Source organism: Spermophilus citellus (assembly GCF_964194105.1).
Source record: "Spermophilus citellus genome assembly, chromosome: 2".
NCBI lineage: Eukaryota > Metazoa > Chordata > Mammalia > Rodentia > Sciuridae > Spermophilus > Spermophilus citellus.
Window position 1 is genome coordinate 190,848,977 of NC_138183.1, and position 22,528 is coordinate 190,871,504.

The 22,528-nt window shown below is 54.7% G+C and overlaps 2 protein-coding genes across 4 annotated transcripts in view; both read right to left on the reverse strand.

Moving 5' to 3' along the window:
* MYO7A (myosin VIIA) overlaps positions 1-4,667 on the reverse strand; it is a 78,785-nt gene extending 74,118 nt beyond the window's left edge. Inside the window, exons 1-2 of the mRNA XM_081282010.1 lie at positions 4,537-4,667; positions 2,636-2,685 (exon numbers count right to left, since the gene is read on the reverse strand). Of these exons, the coding sequence (XP_081138136.1) occupies positions 2,636-2,653 (18 nt within the window). The 5' untranslated portion in view covers positions 2,654-2,685; positions 4,537-4,667. The remainder of the gene's footprint in view (positions 1-2,635; positions 2,686-4,536) is intronic.
* A 1,409-nt stretch (positions 4,668-6,076) lies between these two features.
* The window catches only part of CAPN5 (calpain 5), a 55,510-nt gene continuing 39,058 nt past the window's right edge, over positions 6,077-22,528 (reverse strand). For 2 of the 3 annotated variants that reach the window (XM_081264498.1, XM_081264499.1), the window contains exons 4-13: positions 21,453-21,661; positions 17,546-17,738; positions 16,347-16,540; positions 15,706-15,783; positions 14,078-14,273; positions 13,306-13,428; positions 11,275-11,471; positions 10,149-10,264; positions 9,539-9,675; positions 6,077-8,436 (exon numbers count right to left, since the gene is read on the reverse strand). In XM_081264498.1, coding sequence (XP_081120624.1) covers positions 8,254-8,436; positions 9,539-9,675; positions 10,149-10,264; positions 11,275-11,471; positions 13,306-13,428; positions 14,078-14,273; positions 15,706-15,783; positions 16,347-16,540; positions 17,546-17,738; positions 21,453-21,661 — 1,626 coding nt within the window. In that variant the 3' untranslated portion in view covers positions 6,077-8,253. The remainder of the gene's footprint in view (positions 8,437-9,538; positions 9,676-10,148; positions 10,265-11,274; positions 11,472-13,305; positions 13,429-14,077; positions 14,274-15,705; positions 15,784-16,346; positions 16,541-17,545; positions 17,739-21,452; positions 21,662-22,528) is intronic. The other variant, XM_081264500.1, reaches the window with a different exon arrangement.

Below are 22,528 nucleotides of genomic sequence, written 5' to 3' on the forward strand. Positions count from 1 at the left end.
CCAAGGGCTACTGCAATGGCCTTAGAACCTTCCTGGACTCTTCCTTTCCCTTTCCTGGCCTCTCCAATTCCTCACTACCCCTGGAAAAAACAGGCTTCCATTTCTTAAAAGAAAAGAAAAAAAAAGAAAAGAAAAGAAAAGACAGGCTTCCAGCAATTTTTCAATTGGTCTGGAAACTCTTTCAGGACTGAAAATAGGAGGGCTCCGTGGCACCTTGCTTGGGTGGGTGGGTGACAGTGTGGCTGAAGAGGGCAGCCTCTGACTCACTCCCGCACCCCCCATTCCATTCCCCAGGCCATAAACACAACGGGCCTGTCCAGGCTGCCACAGGGTCACTAGGCAAGAGCTGCAATGCCACCCAGCGCCTGCATTCTGACCTCTTCTCTCCAGCCCTGGGCCTGTTCCCGAGTCTCCCCTGGGCCCTCGCTGCAGCCCATCCCTGGGCCTCCTCTTCCTGGCTATTGTCCCCCCTCAACATCTTGGCTCCCAGTCCTATCTGGACCCCCCGAGCTTACCAGGAGCCTCAGCTTCTCCATTGCAATATGGGCATGAAGGTCCCTACCTCACAGCCTTATCGCTATAGAATGAGATCATGCGTGGCATGTCTGGCATATAGGAGGACCAAGGGGACTTCTCCTGATGATTAAAATTCTCAACAAATGAATAAGCTTTTTTCATGAGTAAAGAGATCTGGGTTCTTAGTCCATTTTGAGGAAGATATCTCCTGTGCCTGGGACCCTGTGGGGTGCTCGGATGGGCTGGGATGATGGGTAAGTACATGGATGGAGGAATCTGTCACTAGATAAGTCCCACATGGAGACATCCTACCTGTGGAGAAAGAACCATTGTAATCGTTGAGGTCTCCTGAGATTTTTTTTCATCCAAAGGAAAGTGAGAAAACAAAGGATAGGGAAATGTCACGGCCAGGAGCACTGTTGCTATCACTGGTAGTTGAGCTCTCCTGAGCTCTGTCCAGCTGGGATAAGCATTTCATATACACTGGTGTTTCAGTCTCAGACACTCCTATGAGGGAGGTGTTCAGATATGGAAATAGTGCGGCAGTTGTCCCACAGCCACGCGGCTGGACAGTGGAGGGACTCTGAGGTCAAGTGGTGGTGTGCTCGCTGACCCAGCCCACCAGCACAGAGCTCCTCTGGAGTGGGCTGACGCCTGGGGCTGACGGGGTGTGGGGAGGAGGAAGAAGGTCTCCTTCATTCCTGGGGCTCCCCAGGAGGCCCGGGAAGGCAGTGAAGGAGAAGGAGTAATGTGGACAGGCGAGGCGGAGCAGGGGAGGCCAAGGCGATGGGGGGGATCTCTGGGGTGTGGGGAGGAGCAGGCATCAGGCCAGGCGGCAGGTAAGGAAGAAGCACGGTCATGGCACGTTAGCCTCACAAGAGCAGCCCTGGGAAAAGGGGGCCTCCATCTTCTCTTACTGGTGGGGAAACTGAGCTCAGAGAACAAGCCCAAGGCCTCCACTTGTGGAACCCAGAGCTGGGACATTTTTTGGACCACAGAAGCAACAAAAGATTATTTCCTATTTGAGGGTGGGCACAGCCCCTTCATCTATAGACCCCTGCTCCCCACAGAGTGAGGTGGGCCAGCATGCAAAGGTGGCAGTAGGGGAAGGGGACAGGAGGTCCAGTCAGCCAGAGGCCTGCCTCAGAGATCCCTGGGGGAAGACACCCTTGGGGAGCCATGGAGGCCCAGGCCCTCCTTCTGTCCCCTCCCACCCAGCTCCCTGTGGCACATGGCCAACGCTCAGTGAAGGTGACGTTTTCCCTCTTGTCGATTCTGGCCATTCTGATCAAGGGCTCGAGGGGCCACTTCCCCCTCTAGATCCCACCCTGAAGTTTGCCTTCTTACACACACATCCCTTGTGGCTGCTGGGCTGCAAGACAAGTCTGCTCCACTGACCTCTGATGGCCCAGGACAACAGGAAGCTGCTGGCCAAGCCCCACAGCACCAAGCCCCACAAGCCCCAGGGCCCTGTTCCAGGCCCACCTGGCCCAGGGCCCACATTCCTGGCTCCCGCTCTGGAGACCAGAAGCTCATTAGAGCCTCAGACCAGTCACGGGAAAGGGCTGAGGGTCGGAGGCTGTGGTGGCTCTGGGGAGGAAGGGGGACCAGAGGGCTCAGCTGAGGGGCAGCACTTCTGCCTCTTCCATAAACCCCAGGGAGCTCCAGCTTAGGACATGTCAGCCCTGCCCATTGCTGCCTAAGGCCCTCAGGACACATCAGGGTCACGACCTGTCCTAAGCAGACTTGCCAAACCTTCCCCCCAGGGCTTCCCCACATTTGAGACTTTGCACATGCTGTTCCTCTGCCTGAAACACCTGGGATTCAGAAACGTGGGAAATCCATCATTTCTGCCCAGTGGGGTGAGTCGGTGAGAAAAGGAAGCCCCACAGGGACCTCAGAGGGAGCAGATTCCAGCCTGGGCCTGGGAGAGGCGGGAAAGTTCCCAGTGGGTCTTGAAGCAGAGAGTAGGAGTTTTTCAAGAGAAAGGCCTGGAGAGGATAACCCACAGTTCAGCATCTAGTTGAGAGAGGATGGGATGGCAGCAGGATGAGTCACCCAACAAGGTGACTCCTTGAGAGGTCAAAGGTGAAGGGAGAGCAGGGCCGGGAGCACGCACCTGCTGGAGAATCACCATAGTCCTCTCGCTGCCGCCAGCCAGAGACGGTTCTGCAGAGAGAGGGACCTTGTCAAGCCTCTGAGCAGGCCAGCCCAGGGAGCCTTGAGCCTATCTAGGGTCACCTGGGCTCCTCCCAAAGCTCCAGCCCCTCCTCCCTGGAGGAAACCCTCCCTGGCTCCTCTCCCTCTGGCCACAGCCCAAACCATGTGACTGAAGCCTTGGCCACTGTCAGCAGCCCCATTGCCCAGAACAGCGGACACTCTGTCATCCAGAGATTCCCAAAGGGCTCCCAGGAGAAAACAAGTCTAGCCCCACCCTAAATATATAAGCACAGGGGCCCAGGGACAGACCAAGCCTTGCTAAGTTCACACAGCAGGGCAGGGCAATTCAGAACTAGGACTTGGTCTCTGGCCTCCCAGTTCAGGGTGGTCCTAGGAGTATAGGTGAAAGGGCAGCCCAGGCTGGGGACAGTCATGAGCTGAGCTAAAACCTTGCCAGACTCACTGCTGCCCTCAGGACAGGCAACTTCAGCCCCTGAAGTCTGGCTTTCAAGGTCCAGCCAATCGGGGCCCTGCCCATATCTCAAGTCTTTTTTTTCTCCCCAACCTGTCACTCAATATCCCTGAAATATTCCGCTCTTCTCAGACCTCTTAGCTTTTGCTTACATTGGCCCTTCCACCTGGAATTCAGACAAGAAAAATCTTGTCTGTGGTTCATGGCTCAGTTCAGATGGTACCTCCTCTAGGAAGCCTCCCCTGACCCTGTCCATGCCTCCAAGGTCCTCTGTGTCTCCCTTCATCCCAGGCTTGACTACTCGTATTCTGTTGTCTGGGTCGGGGCCCGTCCCCACCTCTGCCCTGAAAGCTGGGGATTTGATTCGGCACAGGGTATGGCCTGAGTCTGAGCCGTCCCCTATCTCTAGCCTTGGCCAGCACAGGGCTGGGCTCAGATTTGGGCTTGGGAAGGACTCCTGGGACTAGGTGTAGCTCTTAAAGCCCTGGCCCATGGTCCCTGGCAAGAGGCCCTGATGGCCCCAGACCTGTCCATCAGGATGAACATCAATTTTTCACAAGGACCCATTCAGAGGCGCCGGGGCATTTGATCCTCTGCCCATGACACTGCCTGACACCTGAGCCCTGACCCTTGTGCTGAGCCCTGGTCTCAGTGGGCACACAGTCCATCTGGAGACCAGCACTAGCCTGGGTACCAGTAGGGAAGTGAATTCAACAAGGGCCCGCAGGTAGCTGCCATGGGGAGCTATGTCTGAAGAGGACTCCCAGGTCACTTGCCAGCATCCAAGGCCAGCATGAGCCAGGACAACTAGGGGCAGACCAGAGTTGTTACAAAAGATACGGGACCATGAAGGCTGGTGAGGGTGTAGAACTTAGGGCCCACACAGTAGGAGAAACTATGAGATATATGATTTATTTCTAAAAATGGGAACTAGACCATGTTCAAGCTCATTGCTTCCTCAAATTGATGATAGGAAACACAGATTGCATTTATATTTCTAAGCCCATGCTCGATTTTGCCTTCTCCCCAGGACAGTCCTGGCTGATGGGCTTCAGACCCCCTTGTCACAGATAGGAAATTTGAGGCAGAAATAGGAAGTGACTTATCCAAGGACAGAGCATGTCTGCTCCAGGACGCCCCCCACCCCAGCTCCTGCTCAGCAACAATTCAGCAGATACCATGCGCTCGGCTCTTCCCTTCTCCAGGGTTTAAGCCTCCATCTTTCCAGGCTTAGGACAATTTTATTCAAGGACTGCTGTGGAGGCACCCCTGTGGGTGGCAGGAAGCCCAGGAGCAAGGGGCTATGGGGGCAGGGGTTCCAGAGGAAGCCCATACCCAGGACTCTTCTAAGCTCCCTCTCCCCATGCCCGGGAGCAACCCAGCCTTACCTGGGTCCCAGAAGCACACTCTCAGCACCCCACCGGCTTGGGTGCTGCTGCTACAGGCACAGAGGACTCAGGAAGCAGGGCACAAATGTAACTGGCCTGCAGACACGCTGCCCTGCCTGTCTTACTCCGAGGCCCGCTGTGGGTGTCACTCTGGGTCTTTCCAACTCTCTCTGGTCTCTCTTCGCCCTTCTCTCTGCCCAGGGAGGCTGTCCAGCCAGCACTGCCACCCTCCTTTCTCACTCCAGAGCCTTCTCCCAGGAGGCGGAGCCGGAGGGGGCCTCCAAGGTCTGGGTGTGGTGACATCAGCGTGGGGGATGGGCTGTGCTGGGACTAATGTCCAGAGGCTGTCCAGGGCTCTGTGCAGAGCCCTGGGCGGACCTGTGGGACCCAGGCCCCCACCCATCCTGGCCTCAGGTGCCTCTGTCATTTGCCCAAACCTGCTACCTGCTGACTTGGCGCGAGGGCAGGAAGTCTGTTCTGGTCTTGGTCGCTGATTGCTGGCAGCTCAGGTGCACCTGCCTTCCTGCAAGCCCACCGTCTCCTAAGGTGGCTGGGTGAGACTCCCACAGCACAGGGGCAGGCAGCCCATGGCAGGAGGTGGGTCCTAGCTAGCCCAGCACTTGGCACCCACTCCCAGACACACTGGCCCGCGCCCCAGACCCACCTCCCGAGGGTGGGCTCAGACGCCACCTCCTGAAGCTCACCAACTCAACACAGCCCCACAACATGTTCTGGGGGGTGGGGTGCACATTTTTCTACAGTCATCCAGAAACTTTGTGAACCAGACAACTTGGGGCAACCCCAGTGCACCAGGAACACATACCAAGGGAGGTAAAGTGTGTGATTTGAAAGGGACTGAGGACAAAGAAAGGCACAAAACCTGTTATTAGCATTGTGCAGCCTGGGCTGGGAGGAGGGTGACTTCTTGAGACTTGGCCCTTTGTCTTTGCCACCCTTGGCCTATAGCTCTGGGCCCCAGAGAGGGAGGGGCACTTTTGTCTCCCTAGGCTCCATACCTAGGGTACATCTGCAGGGAAACCAACCATGGATGGGTGGGGGCCTGTGGGGGCCTGGTGGCCCAACAGCACCACCTGCTGGACAAAGTCTCCACGGCCACAGAGACAGGGAAGCAAGACCCCTGGCGGGGAGCCAGGCCCCAGCTTCCCAGCTCCAGCTGCAGCTTTGGTCCCTCCACAGGTCTGCCTGGTCTCCAGCATCCACCTGGGCCTCACAAGCCCTTTAATGGTGTCCTTGGTGCGGCTGCCTCTGCACCCCTGTATCAGGGCTTGGGCCTGCTTGACCTAGCAGGCGAAAGGAGCCCCCTGGGAAGTCCCACACTGCCTAGCAATCTTCCTACAGTGTTTGTCGTGATTGGAGATCCATCTTCCAGAGCACGGACTGTCTCCCTGTGTCCCCAGGGCGAGGCTTGTAAAGCCAACAGTACTGACTGGCTGTAGGCTTATCCTGCTGACCAGAGGACAGTCACCCATTGTATCATCCCCTGCAGAGGGGGAAAGACAGACACAAGAAGATATTTCTGGATTGCAGAAACATTTATTCTGAGAACAGAACAGGCCTCCTCTCCCCCAGCCTGGCAGTGGGCCCCAGAAGGACTGAAGCCCAAGTCTGGCTGGTGTGGGCTGGAGGCCCTGCCCATCTGTGAATGCCGACTCTGAGGCCCTCCTGGGCGCACAGGTGAATTGCTCTCCCTGATCCACCATCTATTCTCACCTGTTCGGACCCCACACCTTCCTGGGGATCAGAGATCCCTGCATAGCCAGGAACCAGCCTGGCCCACCTCGAGGGGAGGGGCTGCTGTTCCAGTTCTGCTGTAGGTGGGAGGCTAGGATCAGCCCCCCAGGCTGAAACCTACACAAATCAGCCACTTGGTCCCATTTGCCCCTATTCCTAGGGGACTATGGCTGAGCAAAGACCCATGGGTCAGCCCCAGAGGCCCAAGTTGGCATACCCGACTCAGGAATCTTAATTTGAAATAGACAAGCGGTGATTACAGGAAAATATAGTGTGTAGCATACAGAGATACATAGAGAAAGGGGTTGCTTTGCCCTTGTTTAGCCCTGTGGGTGCTGACAAATAGGAATCATTGGCCCCACTTTGCAGAGGGAGAGATCAGAGGCACAGGAGGTTTAAGTGACTTGCTCCTGGTCACATGCACAGTTCCAGCCCTGGGTCCTCTAGGTCTTTCAGTTCCAGGGCAGGACCCAGGAGCAGAGCCAGCCCCAGAGCAAGGTGGCAATATCAGAGAATCCAGCACCTCCAGCCAGGACACTGGACTGAACAGTGAGCTCTGGAGTAGAAAATTCAGGTTCCCAAAGGAACTGCTGTCCTGGGGCCAGCTGGACTTTCCATTTGCTTTGCCTGGTCCGAAGTCCAAGGAGGGTACAGAGGAGACCCTGAGTGGGTCACGGCACCAGCACTTCACAGAAGTTCTCCAAGAACACAGTGCCAGCCTGCAGTCACCCAAGTACAAACAACCTCTTCCTCACCCTCCTGCAGACCTCCTCTGAGAAGGCCTGACTTTGCCCATGTCCCTGCCAAGGTGGAATCAAAATAAAATTAGAGGGTGAGCAAAACTGGTATCAAAAGAAAGGGGGATCCAGAATCTCCTTTAAACCCCCCTGGCTAAAACTGAGATCTTTTTTTTTTTTTTAAATACAGAGAACACTAAAAGGAACATTTTGGTCCAGGCAGTAAGAGGAGCACTGTGGCCCCATTAGCTGTTGGGGGAAGATGTGGGTGGAGAGCTTCGGGGGAGGCAATGGAGTCACCTGTCTCCTGCCATGCCCAATAGGTGACCTGACCCCAGCAGGCCTGGCACCACCCACCCTGGAGTCCTTTCTCCTATGGGAAGCTGGGGTCTTGCAGCAAGGGGAGCCTGTGCCTCCCTCTGGGTCCCCACAGCCGCGTTGCCTGCCTGGCCCACTAACGGGGCTCATTCCTTCCAACACCAGGCAGGGGACTCAGGAAGGTGCCCTTTACTTCCCACGAGGGCCAATGCCTCAAACCAGGGGCTGAGAGTGGATCAGAACCTGGAATGAGAAGATAGCTGCAGCCTGCCTGGGCTTCTGCCTCTGGGGGACCTGAAGACAGAGGCCCAAGGTGGGGGCTGGGTGGTTCCCTTCATCTGTTGACTTGTGAGTGTTGCTTCTTCATTTGGGGGGGGGGAATGGATGGCTGAGTGGACAGGATTAGAGAATGAACAGGAATCACCTGCACATGTCCCAAATTCCAGCCTGAGCAGAACCCCAGCAAGTGCCTAGCAAGCGCTCTTTCAAAGTAGCTTGGAAATCAAGTGTAGGTGACAGAAAAAGTGAATTCTGGGAGACTGAGGTGGGCCTGGGAAACAAGGGGCAGGAAACATGGGGCTTGGGGACATGGCAGTTTGTGTGTAAACAAGTGACATCTTCTTGGCACTCCTCGGCAGACAGCAGGGCCTGGGGAAAATGTTTTCAACGGATAGTGTCCTTTAGCAGTGGTGATAGCTGGGGTGGGGAGGGGACTCCCCAACAAGGAGGGAATGCTTTGGGGCCCTCAGGACACTGAGGTCCAGAGAAGGGTAGAGATCTACCAAAGTCACACAGCAAGTCAGTAAAAGAGTGGAAAAGGACCCCAGCATCTGGCTCCCAGGCTGGTCCCAAGTCTGGTGGGGACATGCAGGTGGTGGTGAGACTGTTGGGGCCGGTAGATGGGCAGGCATCAGACAGCTGTGAGGGAGGCACTGCTGAGGACGTGCACAGCCACGGTGCCTGGCAAGTCGCTCGGCTGCCGGCTGCTGCGGTCTCGGAGGTGGAGGGTGTGCAGGGCCTGGAGGTCATCCGGGTCAGCCTTCAGGTGCACCTGGCCCAAGAATTCATCCTTCAGGACTCGGTGGTTCCAGATCTGGGAGGAGACAGAAGATTATGGTAGGGGCCATATCGTCTATAGTAGGTGCTGGTGGTGACCGCTAGGTCTCAAACTCACTTCCCACAGTGCAAGCCTGGCCAAGGAGCCCTGGGTGGTCTGCCTTGGCCAAGGGCATGCCCCATCCAGAGTCTCAGGCTTCCCGTCTCTCAAACTGCTCTTCCACCTATAAAGTCACATCTGTTCTTATTAGCTCTGCTGCTGACCTAGGATGAACTTGGACAAGTGATACACCCTCTGCTCTGCTCTAGTTTTCCCATCATATTTTTTTGGTGGGGGACGGGCTACCCAGGATTGAGCTCAGGGGCACTCAACCACTGAGCCACATCCCCAGCCCTATTTTGTATTTTATTTAGAGACGGGATCTCACTGAGTTGCTTAGGGCCTCACTTTTGCTGAGGCTGGCTTTGAACTCCCGATCCTCCTGCCTCAGTCTCCCTAGCTGCTGGGATTACAGGCGTATACCACAGTGCCCGGCAAGTTTCCCCATCTTTAATATGAGGGTCAATATGAGGGTCGAGTCCTTTCCACTCCAATATCTATGAGTCTGTGATTTGATCCAGTGGGACCCAATGTTAAGAAAACTTAGAAAATCTACTGGGGCTCTCCAGGGGTACCCCAGCATTTGTTCACAGAGTTTTTTTCACCCAGAGAGATGCTGTTCTGAGCCTGGGGGGATACAGAACTTCCTGGTAATGAGCTCAAAATCATCACGTACCAGCCTGAGAGGGGTGGGAAGGCCTTCCAAGGACTCTGGCTTTCCCACCCCTTCTCAGAGCTCTTAGGAAACAGCCGCACTGGTCTCCAGCCGCTTCCCCAGGTGGAGCCACTGCAGGGGAATCTGAAGAATAGCTATGAGGCCGTGGGCGAGGTCAGCAGAGATGACCATTGTCCACAGCCGAGAGACTGACCCTGCTGGGTCTTGGGATTGCATGGGCTAAAACAACTGGCCCACCTACTGAGGGTGACCAGGAGGGGCAGGCAAGGGAATGCCAAAGCCACATGGGGAGGCAGGAACAGATGCAGAACCAGAATCCAGCAAAGGTCTTCTGCCCTGGAGCCTGTGGGCAGGTGGGCTCACCTGCACAGTGATGGGCTGGCTTGGCTTCTTGCGGTAGAAGACTCCTTTCACATTGTACTCAGGTGTGGAGGTCCCTTTCTGCACAGTTGAGCGGACTTTGTCCCCTTCACACTTGATGATCACGTAAGAGTTAGCCCCTACGGAGGGGGAGGTGGAGCTGGGGTGAAGGTGGAGGCTGGAGCAGGGCCCGGGTGGGACAGATGTCTGGGAGGTGAAGTGCCTCCCTGGGCTCAGGCATTCAGAAGGGGAGAGCAGAGCCTGGCCCACCCCAGAGAACCTTAACTTCCAGACACTGGCAGATGGCAGGAGGGCCCTGGCCATGTCTGGCCTTATCCATGAGGTTCTCTTGGCTCAAGCTTCCTACCATAGTACCTCCTCGAGCCTCCAGGTCACCTTCCCTGAGCCCTCCCTACCAGCTCTCTGTCCCAGCATCTGACTTCCCTACCACCCAGGAAGACCCTGGGAGCAAGAAGCAGCTGGCCTACAGTGGGTGTGAGGAAAGGTCTGCTGACCAGCTGAGTGTCAGAAGGGAGTTCTGGAGGCTGAGAAAGGAGAGGGCCTGGGGCAACTGCCAGGGGGGAGACACAGGCCTTTCCCTGGGCGAGCTCACCTGTCTGGGAGTCCTTGAGGCCAGCAGCCCCCAGGACATGTACCTGGGTCACCTGCTGGGGGTAGCCACACAGGGAGCTCCAGCAGGTGCGGGGGGGCTCATCATGGCGCAGTTCTCTAATCCAGGAAGGACAAAGAGGCCCGGGGAGACAGTGAGAAGGGGGTTCAGAGTGAGCAAGGGGAGAGGAGGATTTAATATAGACATTCATTTAGTCCTGGGTCCATCTCTATGGGCAGAACGAGCCACCCAAGCTCAGGGCTTCCTGCCTTCTCTATCCCTATCCAGGGCACCCATCCCATTGGTAGGGAGAGGGGAATAATTTTATGAGCACCTACTACTGAGTGCCAGGCCCTCTGCTGGGTGACATAGGTGGTGTCATTTCTAATCCTCAAAAAGTCTGGGGACACACAGGACTGTTATTTGTCCATTTTATAGGTGGGGAAGCACCAGGCTTCCCCAGGGGAAAGCCCCTTCCCATACAGCTGGAAAGCGGTGGAGCAGGGGCTGGCAAGGCCCGGGTCATCTAAGACCACACGGGAAGTTGCTGCCTGGGGCTGGGATGTGGGCAGGGCCCTCTCCTGGGGACAGTGAGTCTGGACTGCATGACAAGGTGGCGAGGTTAGTGGAGGATATACAAGGTCTGCTCTCCCGCAGGGACAGGGGTGGTTTCGGCAGTCCCTGATCCCCAGAGCCAGCTCCCTCAGGGAGGGGAGAAAGGCCACAAGGCTAGAATCAGGCTGGGTAGTGGGCCAGCCTGACATGACCACACCTCGGCATGACCTTGGGCACCTTTCTAACGATGATCCCTGTTTTCATTTGTAAAACAGAGTGGCCAGGCCCCCTACTTGGGGGTGTGGGAAGATCAAATGAGGTGAGTGGAAGCTTCTTTGTAACTGGGAAGTGCAGCGCACACAGGAGCTGTTGTTGCTGGTGGTGCCCGAGAGGCCAGGACAGACACGGGGAAGGGGAGAAGGGCCAGGGGATGGGCAGGCGGTCAGCCCAGGGAGGCTGGATGCCCAGGCTCCACACCTTGGGCAGACCTCAAGTGCCCCTGGGACTGCAGACTCTGCTCAGCCTGGCATGGACTGTCACCCTGCAACCCTGGCCCACTGCAGTCCCTGCGCACCGGCAGTTGGAGGGCACGTCCGTGAAGACTCTGAGCAGGAACTCGCCGGTGTGGCCTGGCTCAAAGGTGGTGGGGATGATGACGTAGCGGCCCTCGGGTTGGTCCGTGCGCAAGAAGACGCTGCGCGAGTTGATGTAGATGGAGCTGGCGGCCTTGTGCTGCAGGCTGTGCATGCGGTACTGACGGTTCTCCTCCACCTGCGGACACAGGAGGGGCTGGCCACTGTGCCATCTGGCATACCCAGCCCTCCCCATGTCCCCTCGCCACCAGGAAAGGACAATGGAACCCATGCGTGTGAAATTCCAAAATGGGCTAATCTATAAAGAAGTGGATTAGGGTTTTGCCTAAGCTGAGGGGAAGCAGGTCCTAGGATTGGGTGAGGGGTTTCATTTTTGGGGGATGAAAATGTTCTAAAATTGTGGTTTCTAACTCTGTAACCACACCCAAAATCTCTAGATCATATACTCTGAATAGGTAAATTGGATGGTCTATGAATTGTATTTTAATAAAAGCTATTAAAGACGAAGGGCACCGGGCATGGTGGTGCACGCCTGTGTTCCCAGAGGCTCTGGAGGCTGAGATAGGAGAATCATGAGTTCAAAGCCAGCCACAGCAACTTAGAGAGGCCCCCAAGCAACTTAGCAAGACCTTGGCCCTAAATAAAATATAAAGAGGGCTGGGGATATGGCTTGGTGGTTAAGTGCCCCTGGGTTCAATCCTGGTACAAAAAAACAAAAACAAAAAACAAAACTGAAGGCAAGGAGTTAGGGCAGTGGGACATGACTGTAGTCACAGCTGTTTTGGACTGCAGGACTGCAAGTTCAAGACCAGCCTCAGCAACCTAGTGAGATCCGGTCGCAAAGTAAAAAGTAAAAAGGGCTGGGATGTAACTTGGTAGCAGAGCACTCCTGGGCTCAATCCCAAGTACCACAAAGAAAGCGGATCATAAGGAACCCCCTAATAACAAGTCCCTTGAAGTTTCTCACTGTTATACTAGGATCAGGTACGGCAGTCCCCCATATCCATGATTCTGTTTTCCACTGTTTCAGTTACTTATAGTCAACTATATGCTGAAAAAATTAAATGGAAAATTCCAGAAATAAACAATTCAGAAATTTAAAATCTCTTGCTGTTCTGAATAGTGTGGTGAAATCTCCCACTAGCTCCTTTCACCCCTCAGGGCAAGGATTAGGCTTTTCCCAGCATATCTATGCACCAATGACTTAGTGGTCGTCTTGGTGACACTGCAGTGCATAGGACTTGGTACTATCTGCAGCTTCAGGCATCCACGGGGTGGGGGTCTGGGACCTAACCGCCATGGAGGAGGGGACTACTGTATCATGGCCTGCCCAAACCATGGCACAAATCTACAAAATGACATCACCAGCTGCCAGGACATGCTAGGCAAGTCCTAGAGTAAGTGCCACAACATGCCGTGACCACCTTAGTGAAGGCCGTGACATGTCAAGGTCACGGTGTCACAACAGGCCAGCCTGTGGCGAATGCAATACAATGATGTGAACAGATCGCCTCGATGTGACTGAACACACTGAAGGCCAGGGACCCAGCACACCCATGTGGTTTCATCAAGTTCATGGGGTCTGACAAGGACATGGATCCCACTCTGCCACCTGTCACCACACACTGGGCCTCACACGTGGATGGCCTCAGCTTCCAGGTTGGGGGGAGCGGCCACAGTGAGCCCACCTGGCTCATCTCAAGTATGCTCCTACCTGTCCTGGCACGGTCTCTGACACACGGAGGTCCCAGAAGAAGGCTCTGAGCTCTGAGGAAGGGCAGCAGCCCTCAGAGCCCAGCCCCAGCCCCGGTCCTCTCCTCCCTCACCTGGGCCTGTGGTCTTGGGAGCTCCCACAGAAGCCACGCCCTGGCGGGGCCCACACCACTGTATCCCCATGATGTCACGGAGCAGCTGGGGTGCTGTCAGAGACTGAGGTGCTCTAGTCCCAGGCACAGGCAAACCAAATTCTCCCGTGCTCCCCTCTCCCTCAGCAGGGGTCCAGCTGGCCTCACCTTGTAGATGTCAAAGCCAATGGCCAGGTTCTCGCCCTTGCCCTCCTGGCGGGTAGACCGCTTCGGCTGCTGCTGGAGACACACCAGCACCTCATCTTCCGGCTTCCTGACCTCAAAGATGTACTGCAGGGATGGCCAAGGAGAGACAGTCACCCTGTTGGCTCCGGGGTGCCTGGGCTCCTGAACCAGGACCAGACACTTTGGCTGCATGACCTTGGGCCAGTCCCATCACCTCTCTGAGCCGCTGCATCCCTCCTCTGTGACATGGGCCTGCCCACGCCTACAATGGCTACTCTGCGTGAAGGCTCAGCTCAGGGCCTGGCACGAAGTTGATGCTCAATAAAGGCACACTGATTCCCAGGGCTGAGCAGTGCTCACAGGCTGTGAGTGAGGAAGCCGCAGGGCAGAGGCTGCTGCCGGGGAGCTGAGCCCAGCCAAGTTCCCCAGGAACAGGCACGACTATGCTACCATGAAACCACGCGCTGATCCTCAGCTCCACCACTAAATGTCTTGAAGACTCTGGACCAGACACTCAGAAGTCCCTGAGTCACAGTTTCTTCATTTTTACTGTCTGCAGGTCAGGTTTAAGTGTAGGGCTTCGTGACAGCCAGCTGGGACTGCTGCGACCGTCTACTGTACACACAGGTATGCCGAGACCCAAGGAGGGGTAGAGATGTACCTGAGGTCATGCAGGAGCCCCTGGAGGGACAGCGGGTGTGGGGGGGTGCTGCAGTCGCTGCAGAGGCAGGGTGAGATCCCTGGGGATGCCCACCTGTGGGTTCTGGAAGAAGGTGTCCTTGTGGTTGATGCAGCCCCCGCTGCGGTTCTGCCGAGGGTCCTCGTGCCGAGTCCAGGCGCCGCGCAGGCGGGCCTCCTCCCACGTCTTGTGGATGCTCAGGTAGGATGTGTTGAGCAGGCGGCACTTGATGATGTCGGTGAAGTAGCGGCACATGTCCTCGAAGGTCATCCTGGGTGAGGGAAGGGGCTGAGCCAGGCAACCCACAGGCCCTCCTGCCTGCCCACCCTTTATGCTCTAAACCACGGCTCACGTAGGAGTGACTGGGCATGGCCTGCAGAGAATGGTCTCCTCGTTTGTAAAATGGGGCTGAATCTACCAGCAGGCGCCTCACAGGGCTAGTGCAGAAATCAAGTACAGCAATAACAGCTGGCATACAAACTCCAACGGAGTAGCTGGCAAAGGCCGGCTGTACAGCTATACGCACACAGAGGATGGATAACTGAGTACTGCCCTCTGTAGTGTAGTGTATAAAGCTGGTTTCCATCCATTGTATTGTACATCAGCTATGAAGCCTCAATAAAGCGGTGGTGGGCACCCCACGGTAGGTGGGTGACCATGGCCAGGACATTGCTATAGGCACCTTGTGCTATGCACACCTCCAGGAGCCTGGGCAGGGCCAGGGGAGGTGCAGAGAAGGGCCTTAACAGGAGTCCTTTCCACAGGCCAAGGGCTTGACTGACCCCTGAGCCAGACTGAACAAAGCAGATCTTGTCCACAGGAGAATAGAATGAAGGCCCTGGGTGGACTCGGGCAGCAGCTCCCCTGGCATCTGTAGGAGGGTCCTCGATGGGGTGCCAGGATCACTGCCCTCTGCCCCTGGTCTGCCTAGGAGGCCTCATGGCACCCACATCGCAGTGGGCAACCCATACGTCTCCAGGAGGGGCTAAATTCCCAAACCAGGTGTTCTTTTGGTGGTGCTAGGGATTGAACCCAGGGCCTTGTGCATGCAAGGCAAGCACTCTACCAACTGAGCTACATCCCCAGCCCCAACAAACCAGGTGTTCTGTTGAAGAACAACACAGCCTGGCAGAGTCGGGGCAGGACACAGGGGAATGAAGGCAGCGGTGGTGCCCATGCTCCTCGGTCTAGGCTTCCGTTGTCTTCCCAGCCACACCAGACACACGCTGCTCTCTCCTCTGAATTCGTCCCAAATTTGAGAGGTGTGCCCTCTCACCTCTGGGGCATGTCTGTCTCCTCAATCATCAAAGGTTACTCTATACCCCAAATCTCAGCTCAGGAGTCAGCTCCTCTGCGAGGCCTCTCCTCTTCCCTCCCTAATCTGAGCACTCAGGCTACCACAGCGTGCCCCTGTGCTCAGTCCCCCACCTGCTGGTGCCCCAACCTGCTTGCCAAGAGCAGCCCGGGGGTCCCTCAGTTGGGCAGAGGGGACTGCAGGGATAAAGGGCTCATTGCCCCCCAATTCATTATACAGTGGAGGAAACCAAGGCTCAGAGAGATGGTGTGACTTGTCCCAAGCCACACAGCAAGCTTTTGATGGGGCTGTGCTGGAGCCCTGGCAGCCAACCCCCCCCACCACCAGGTGCTCCTTGCCAGGTCCAGGTGATCCCCTTGACCCAGGTGCCAGGCACCAGCACACTCACCAGAACTCGCCATCGTCCTGCACGGTCACACCCATCTTTTCCCGCTCACTCTTGCTCACTTTCTGCCATTCTTCTGAGCTGGGATGTGAGTGCCAGGAAGGAAGGGAGTAGAATAAGAGGACGGGCCCCACCAGAACCACCCCGAGGGACAGCTCAGCGTGAGGCCACCCTCAGTGCAGTGTGGTTAGGGACCCCTGGGGCCCTGCTCAGAGAAGCCCTGTCTGCCCTTTCCCATGGGCTGTGATCATGCTAGGGCTGGGAGGACAGGAAGAAAAGCCGCAGACAGAGAGGGAGGGGACATGACCTGTCACTATGCGGGGCCTCACCTACTCCACTCCAGGCCTCACGGCCGTGAACAAGCACAAAGCATCAACCCCGTTCACTGTCAGCTGGTGGCCTCCTCCTTACCCTCCTTCCCAACCCACTCACCACACTGGTCACTATGTCCTTATAGGTCAGCTGTCCTCCAGGCCTCTGTCCTTGCTGAATCCACTACCCCACAAACACTCCAAAGGAAGTCTTTTCTAATTTCATCCTCCCCCAGACCCTTCGAGGCCCAGGTCCAGTATCAGCACCCCCATGGAGCCCACCCCATCCCTGCCCAAACTCTCATGCCCGTGGTGCCCATCCCCAGGCCTCACGTGTCACTCCAGGGACCATTCCACTCCCGCTCGCCCCAGGGGTTGCGTAGGCGGATCATGTCCAGCTTCTCTGACTTGAAAAAGGCCAGCAGACCATGGCCCAGGCGCACCTTGCGTACGTCAGTGACAGCATAAGCATGACCCTTCACCAGGCCACACGCCAGGCGGGCCTCCATGTCGGCTGCTGTAACAGCCTGCAGGAAGACACAGGTGCTCAGACAGGTGGGGCCAGGCTGGAAGCCGAACCCAGGGGGGTAAAGGCCCAGGAACCAGAGCAAGGAGGCCGCACCGCCCCCTCCAGGCCGGCACAGGAACTGCACCCTCCCGTACAGGCAGACCTGGTTGGGTGGTGATGGAGTGGTGGGATGTTCAGAGCTTTAGGCAGCAGTCTCTCGTAAAGGAAGGTGTCTGCAGTGGGGCCAGCCCAGGGTGGGAAGAAGCTGATTCACCCTGGCTCAGCTGATTATTAAATATTCAGGGTTTTTCTTTTTTCTTTCTATGGTACTGGGGATGGAGCTGGGGGTGTTCTATCCCTGAGCAACAGCCCCAGTCCTTTTTATTTTGAGATAGGGTCTTTCTACATTGCCAAGGCTGCCCTTGAACTTGCGATTCTCCTGTCTGCATCTGCCTCTCAAGTAGCTGGGATTACAGGTGTGTGCCACCACACCCAGAAATAGGCAGAGGTTTTGAGAATTGACTGTTAAAACATCGGTAACTGGAAATTAACCCTGGTGGAAATATTTATACCCCTCAACCAGAAAACGCTACAAGTCAGGGCCTTCTGGGTTTCTAGAGCCAGTTTGTGGGTGTACCAGGGGGTCAGCTAAACCTGGGTCAAAGCCTGTCTTCACTGGGCTGAGCTTTCTCCTCCAGGACCTGAGATATTAATGAAGCCACATGAGCCTCTTGAGGGGGCAGCCCTGGGCCGGCCCACCACAGGGCTCCTTCCCTCTTCCATCTGCCCCCAGCTTCTGATGCCTCCCACTTTGACTGAGTCAGATGCAGATGCCCAACGCCCAGAAGGGTCAGCATGGGAGTGGGTGGTGTGGGGCTGCACAACTCGGGCAGGGCAGGGGCTGTTCCCTCCAACTGCTCCCATTGCTCACGAGGCTGAGGGTCTGGACTTGGTCCTGGGTCCTCACAGCCACCTCCCGTCCCAGTCAGGGTTGGTGACATGGAGGTCTGCTCTGGGCTCTCACCTTGATGGAGGCACTGATGAGGCCTCCCCGGCTGTGCACCTTCAACACACGCTCAAAGAGCTGGTTCCTCTTGGCCTCGTCATTGGCGAAGTCCCCCTCCGTCAGGTCGATGGGCTCAGAAACACCGCCCGTGAAGTCCACCAGTGCATCCGCTGTGTTGCCTCCATCCAGGGCCTGGTAACAGCCCGCCAGCCTGGGGAGCAGTGAGCAAGAATTCCCAGTGCATCCCAGCTGGGCTACACCCTTCACCTTGTAGGGGAGAGTTTTGAACCTCAGAGAGCTCAAGCAAACTGCTACGGTCACACAGTAGGCCACAGCACAGCCAACACTATATACAACAATATATACACAGACCCAACTTCCAGTGAACCACGTCAATTTCCACTCAAATTTCCCCAGGACTTAGCAGCTCCAGCTTCACAGATCAGATGTCCCAAAACCTAGCCATTCATTTCAAAAGCATTAAAGGCTCATATACCTTTTGACACCCCAATTCTGGATAAGTGACATGATTTATAATGATATAAATACCTAACAATGGGGAATTGATTTTAAAAACTAAAGCTGTACCCATACTCTGGAACATGAAGCAGCTGTGGAAAATATACAGAATTCCTGAGGTTGGAAAATGCTAGCGCTTGCTTGGTACATTTGAAAATCAATACAAGTGGATTCCAATTGTGGTTTTAAGTATACCATGATTCACTTTTAAAAAAACAACACTTATTAGCCAGGAAGGACAAACCATAAAATCAGAGGGACCTAAGTCCCATTTCCTGGGAGTAAAAAAAAAAAAAAAAAAAAAAAAAAAAAAAGAAACTCTGAATGAAAACTCAGAAGCAGAAAGAGATATATAACATAATACTGTTGATGGAAATTGAAAATATATATACACAAAACTGCAACACTTAGCATGCACAGGACCCTGGATTCAATTTCCAGCACTACAAAGAAAGAAAGAAACAAACAAAAACAACAACCCCACCCCCGAAACATGGTTTTTATAAGGTCACCCACAAACAAAAATGTCTCACAGATGTTGAAAGAGGCTGGAGGTATGCATAAGGCCTGGGTTTGATTCCCAGCCCCGCCCCCTTTTTTCTTAAAAAAAAAAAAAAGTTAAAGCCACATCAATTTTACAGCAGCTCAATTCACAATAGCCAAGCTATGGAACCAACCTAGGTGTCCTTCAACAGATAAATGGAAAAAGAAAATGTGGCATATATGCTCAATGGAATATTACCCAGTCATAAAAAAGAATGAAATTATGGCATTTACCAGTAAATGGATGGAACTGGAGACTATCAGGCTAAGTGAAATAAACCAATTCCCCAAAACTAAAGGCCAAATGTTCTCTCTGATATGTGGATGCTAACCAATAACAAGGGAGGGTAGGAAGGAGAATAGAAGTTTACTAGATTAGACAAAGGAGAATGCCGGGAAGGGAGGGGGAGGAGATTAGGAAGGACAGTAGAATTAACTGGACACAATTTTCCCAGCCTTGTATTTCAATATGTGATCAGGGTAACTCCACATCATGTACAACCACAAGAATGGGATCCCAATTAGAATAAGTTATACTCCCCTATGTATAATATGTCAAAATACGCTGTACTGTCATGTATAACTAAAAAGAACAAATAAAATTTTTAAAAAGTTATCACCAAAAAAGAAAAAAGTTGAAAGAGTTGCCATTGGTGGGGGAGGGGAAGAGGGGAAGGGAGAGGCCCAGTAGGAAAGAGGGTAAATGGTGACAGAGTAGGACAGGGGCCAAGCTACAATGGTGATGCTCTTCGTTAACTCAGACCAAAACAGGGAAGGGGAAGGCAGGGGCTGATCTTTCTACGAATCTTTCATTTTATAATTTAAAAAGTAAATGTGGGCTGGGGCTGGGGCTCAGTAGCAGAGTGTTTGCCTTGCATGTGTGAGGCACTGGATTCCATCCTTAGCACCACATAAAAATAAACAAATAAAATAAAGGCATACTGTCCATCTACAACTACAAAAAAAAAGTGTTTTTAAAAAGTAAATGTAAAAAAATAAGCAAGCACAAAGTATGCAGCCACTGTGGAAAACAGTTTGGTCATTTCTCAAAAAGTTAAACATAATTGCCCTGTAATTCACTCCTAGGTGTGTGCTCAAAAGAAGCGAAAGCAGAGATTCACATGGACACACCCATGTTCACAGCAGCACTATGCACAAGAGCCGAAGGTGGAAGCAGGCCAGGAGTCCAATGGACAAATGGAGAAACAAAATGTGATGTATTCAAGTAGAGACTGTCACTCAGCCGTTAAGAGAAAGGAACCTTTGATATCTGGTATAACACGGATGGACCTTGAAAACATGGTGCTTTGTAGAAGATGCCAGACATAGAGGGGCTAATACAGCACTCCACTTACACCAGGAACCTAGAATAGGGCAAGTTCATAGAGACAGAAAGCAGAACAGAGGTCCCCTAGGACTGGGGGAGGAGAAGGAGGAAGCTACTGTTCGATGTGTAAGAGTTTTCATTAGGGATAATAAAAAGTTTCTGGTGTAGACAGTGGTGAGTTCATTGCATGCCACTGAACTGTGGGCGTACACACGATGAAAATGAGAAATGTTGTGTTGGGTTTATTTTACTACAAAACTGCTTATTAAAAAAATAAAAGCAAGCCAGGCATGGTGACACCCCAGCAGCCTCATCCACTTGGGAGGCTAAAGCAGGAGGATTGCTTAAGCCCAGGAGTTTGAGATCAACCTGGGCAACATAGCAAGACTCTGTCAAGAAGGGAAGGGGCAGAGGGAGGGAGGGAGTGACGGAAAGAGGGAGGGAGAAATGGAGGAAGGAAACAATGATAAATACAAAATTTTTTAAAAACCCAACACCCAAGAGCAAGGGCTGGCTGGGGTTGTGGCTCAGTGGTAGAGCGCTCGCCTCACATGTGTGAAGCACTAGGTTCGATCCTCAGCACCACATAAAAATTAAAAAATTAAATAAAGGTATCGTGTCCATCTACAATTAAAAAAATATTAAAAACAAAACAAAAAACCCCAAGAGTAAGACCAGAGCCTTCTCTCCAGAAGGGCAGCACCCATGGTGGAGACTCAGTGGCCACCAGGGGGCAGGCTTTGCTTTCTTAAGATTAAAAATGGAACCTGCCAGGGTTGTTCTCTTGGATTTGTTTTTACTGTTAGTTTTTTTCCTTTTCCTCCCTTCTTCCTTTCCTTGGACTCTCCCTCTCTTCCCCTCTTCTGTTAGGAGACTGACACATGGGTCTGGGAGGAGGAACCAGCGACCGGCTCCCACCAATCTGGCTTGCCTGGACCGGTTCCCACCAATCTGGCTTGCCTGGTCTCTGGCCCCGACACTCCTGTCCAGGCCCACCCCAGTGCTGCAAAGGCCTGGACAGGTCACTCTGCTCCAAAGCCCTCTACAGCTCAGCAAACTTTTGTTCATGCACATTCTGTGTGAGGCCCTGTCCTGGGGACACAGAGTCTGGAACAGAGAAGGAAGAGGGGTCAGCAAAAATAGTATAGATGGACAGTCAGGTAGAGCCATGGTGAGTGGACAGGGGGAGGCCTCTGAGCAGGGCATCTGCCCAACCTCCACACTCAGGCTGGATCTCCGTTACCACATTCCCAGCAGAGGCGCCTAGGGAAGGTCCCACCACATCACCTTTGAGAAACCCACTGCTATGAGCGTGAGCATTGGCCCTGACCCCAACTAACGCAGAACACCTGCCTGGGCTCTAGGCTCCCCCCCCCCCCCAGGTAGCCATGCCTCCCCTCCTGGGGTCCAGGCTTCTACCCTACGCAGCACAGCTCTAGCTGGCCATGCCCAGGGCCCTGGGCTCTGAGCTCTGAGCACGCTGTGTGCCCACCCATGGGAGTTGGCCACCCAAGCCTGCTCTCTTCTGGCACCTACTTGGCATAGGCCTTCTCCACCAGAGCACACCAGAACTCATTGCGGGAGTTGGAGTGGCAGTAGATGAGCTGGTTGTTGACTGTGGGCAGCCGGTCATCAATGACCACGTCCACCCACTCCCCAAAGCGCCAGAAGTGGAAGTGGAAGATGCCGGCGTAGGCGTCGGGCTTCTCAGGGTCCCACTCCTGCTCCTTCCAGTCTGGGATGACCTGGGTGGAGACACGATGGGGTGCATTGAGGGAACACCCGGCTCCAGGGGAACGGGGTGTGTGCCTCCCAGGATGGCGAGGAGTCCTGCGCTGCGCGCGTCAGCGCCACGAACCCGGTGGGACTCGGTAAGACCCCCGCACAGCCCCTGCTCCTCCAGGCTCCGGGGCTGGGGCTCCCTCGGGCTCCTCCAGCTCGGCCACGTGGCTCCGATGGGCTCCCCCTCCCTCCCGCCGGCCTCCTCCGTCTCCCGCCACATCTGCTCCAGCCTGAGCTGAATCTGGCAGCCACACTGGCCTCTTCACTCTGCAGGTCTCCATCAGAGCCAGCTGCTCAGGCGCCGCCTCCTCCCATCCCACCCAGCCCCAAGCCCCATCACCTGTCCTGAGGACACTGTACCAGCATCCACACCTGCCTCCCTCCCTACACACACACCAGCACCCCTGACCTGATTGTGTCACTTCCTGAATGGACTCTGCCCCCTGTCCTTTCAGCCTTGTTTCTCTGCTCCCACCGCTGCCCCAGCCCTGTGTGCTCCAGTCTCTGGGCAGGAGCCCCACACCTGCTCCTCTTCTGCCTCTTCACCCCCTGACCTCCATTCATCCTTCAGTTCCATCCTCCTCCTCTAGGAAGCCCTCCCTGACTCCAGGCAGGGTCAGGACCCATCCATCAGACCCAGGGCTGTGCCACTTTCTCTTAGATACTTACAGTTACTGAGCTAAATACATTAAATGCCGGAGTGACTTTGTATTCAGTGACTGACACTAGGAACAGCAGTCCTCTGAGGGCAAGGCCATGCTGTTCTTGGTCACTGCATATACCCAGCACCTGGCCAGGGCCAGGTCCAGAGAGTGACCTGAATATACTTG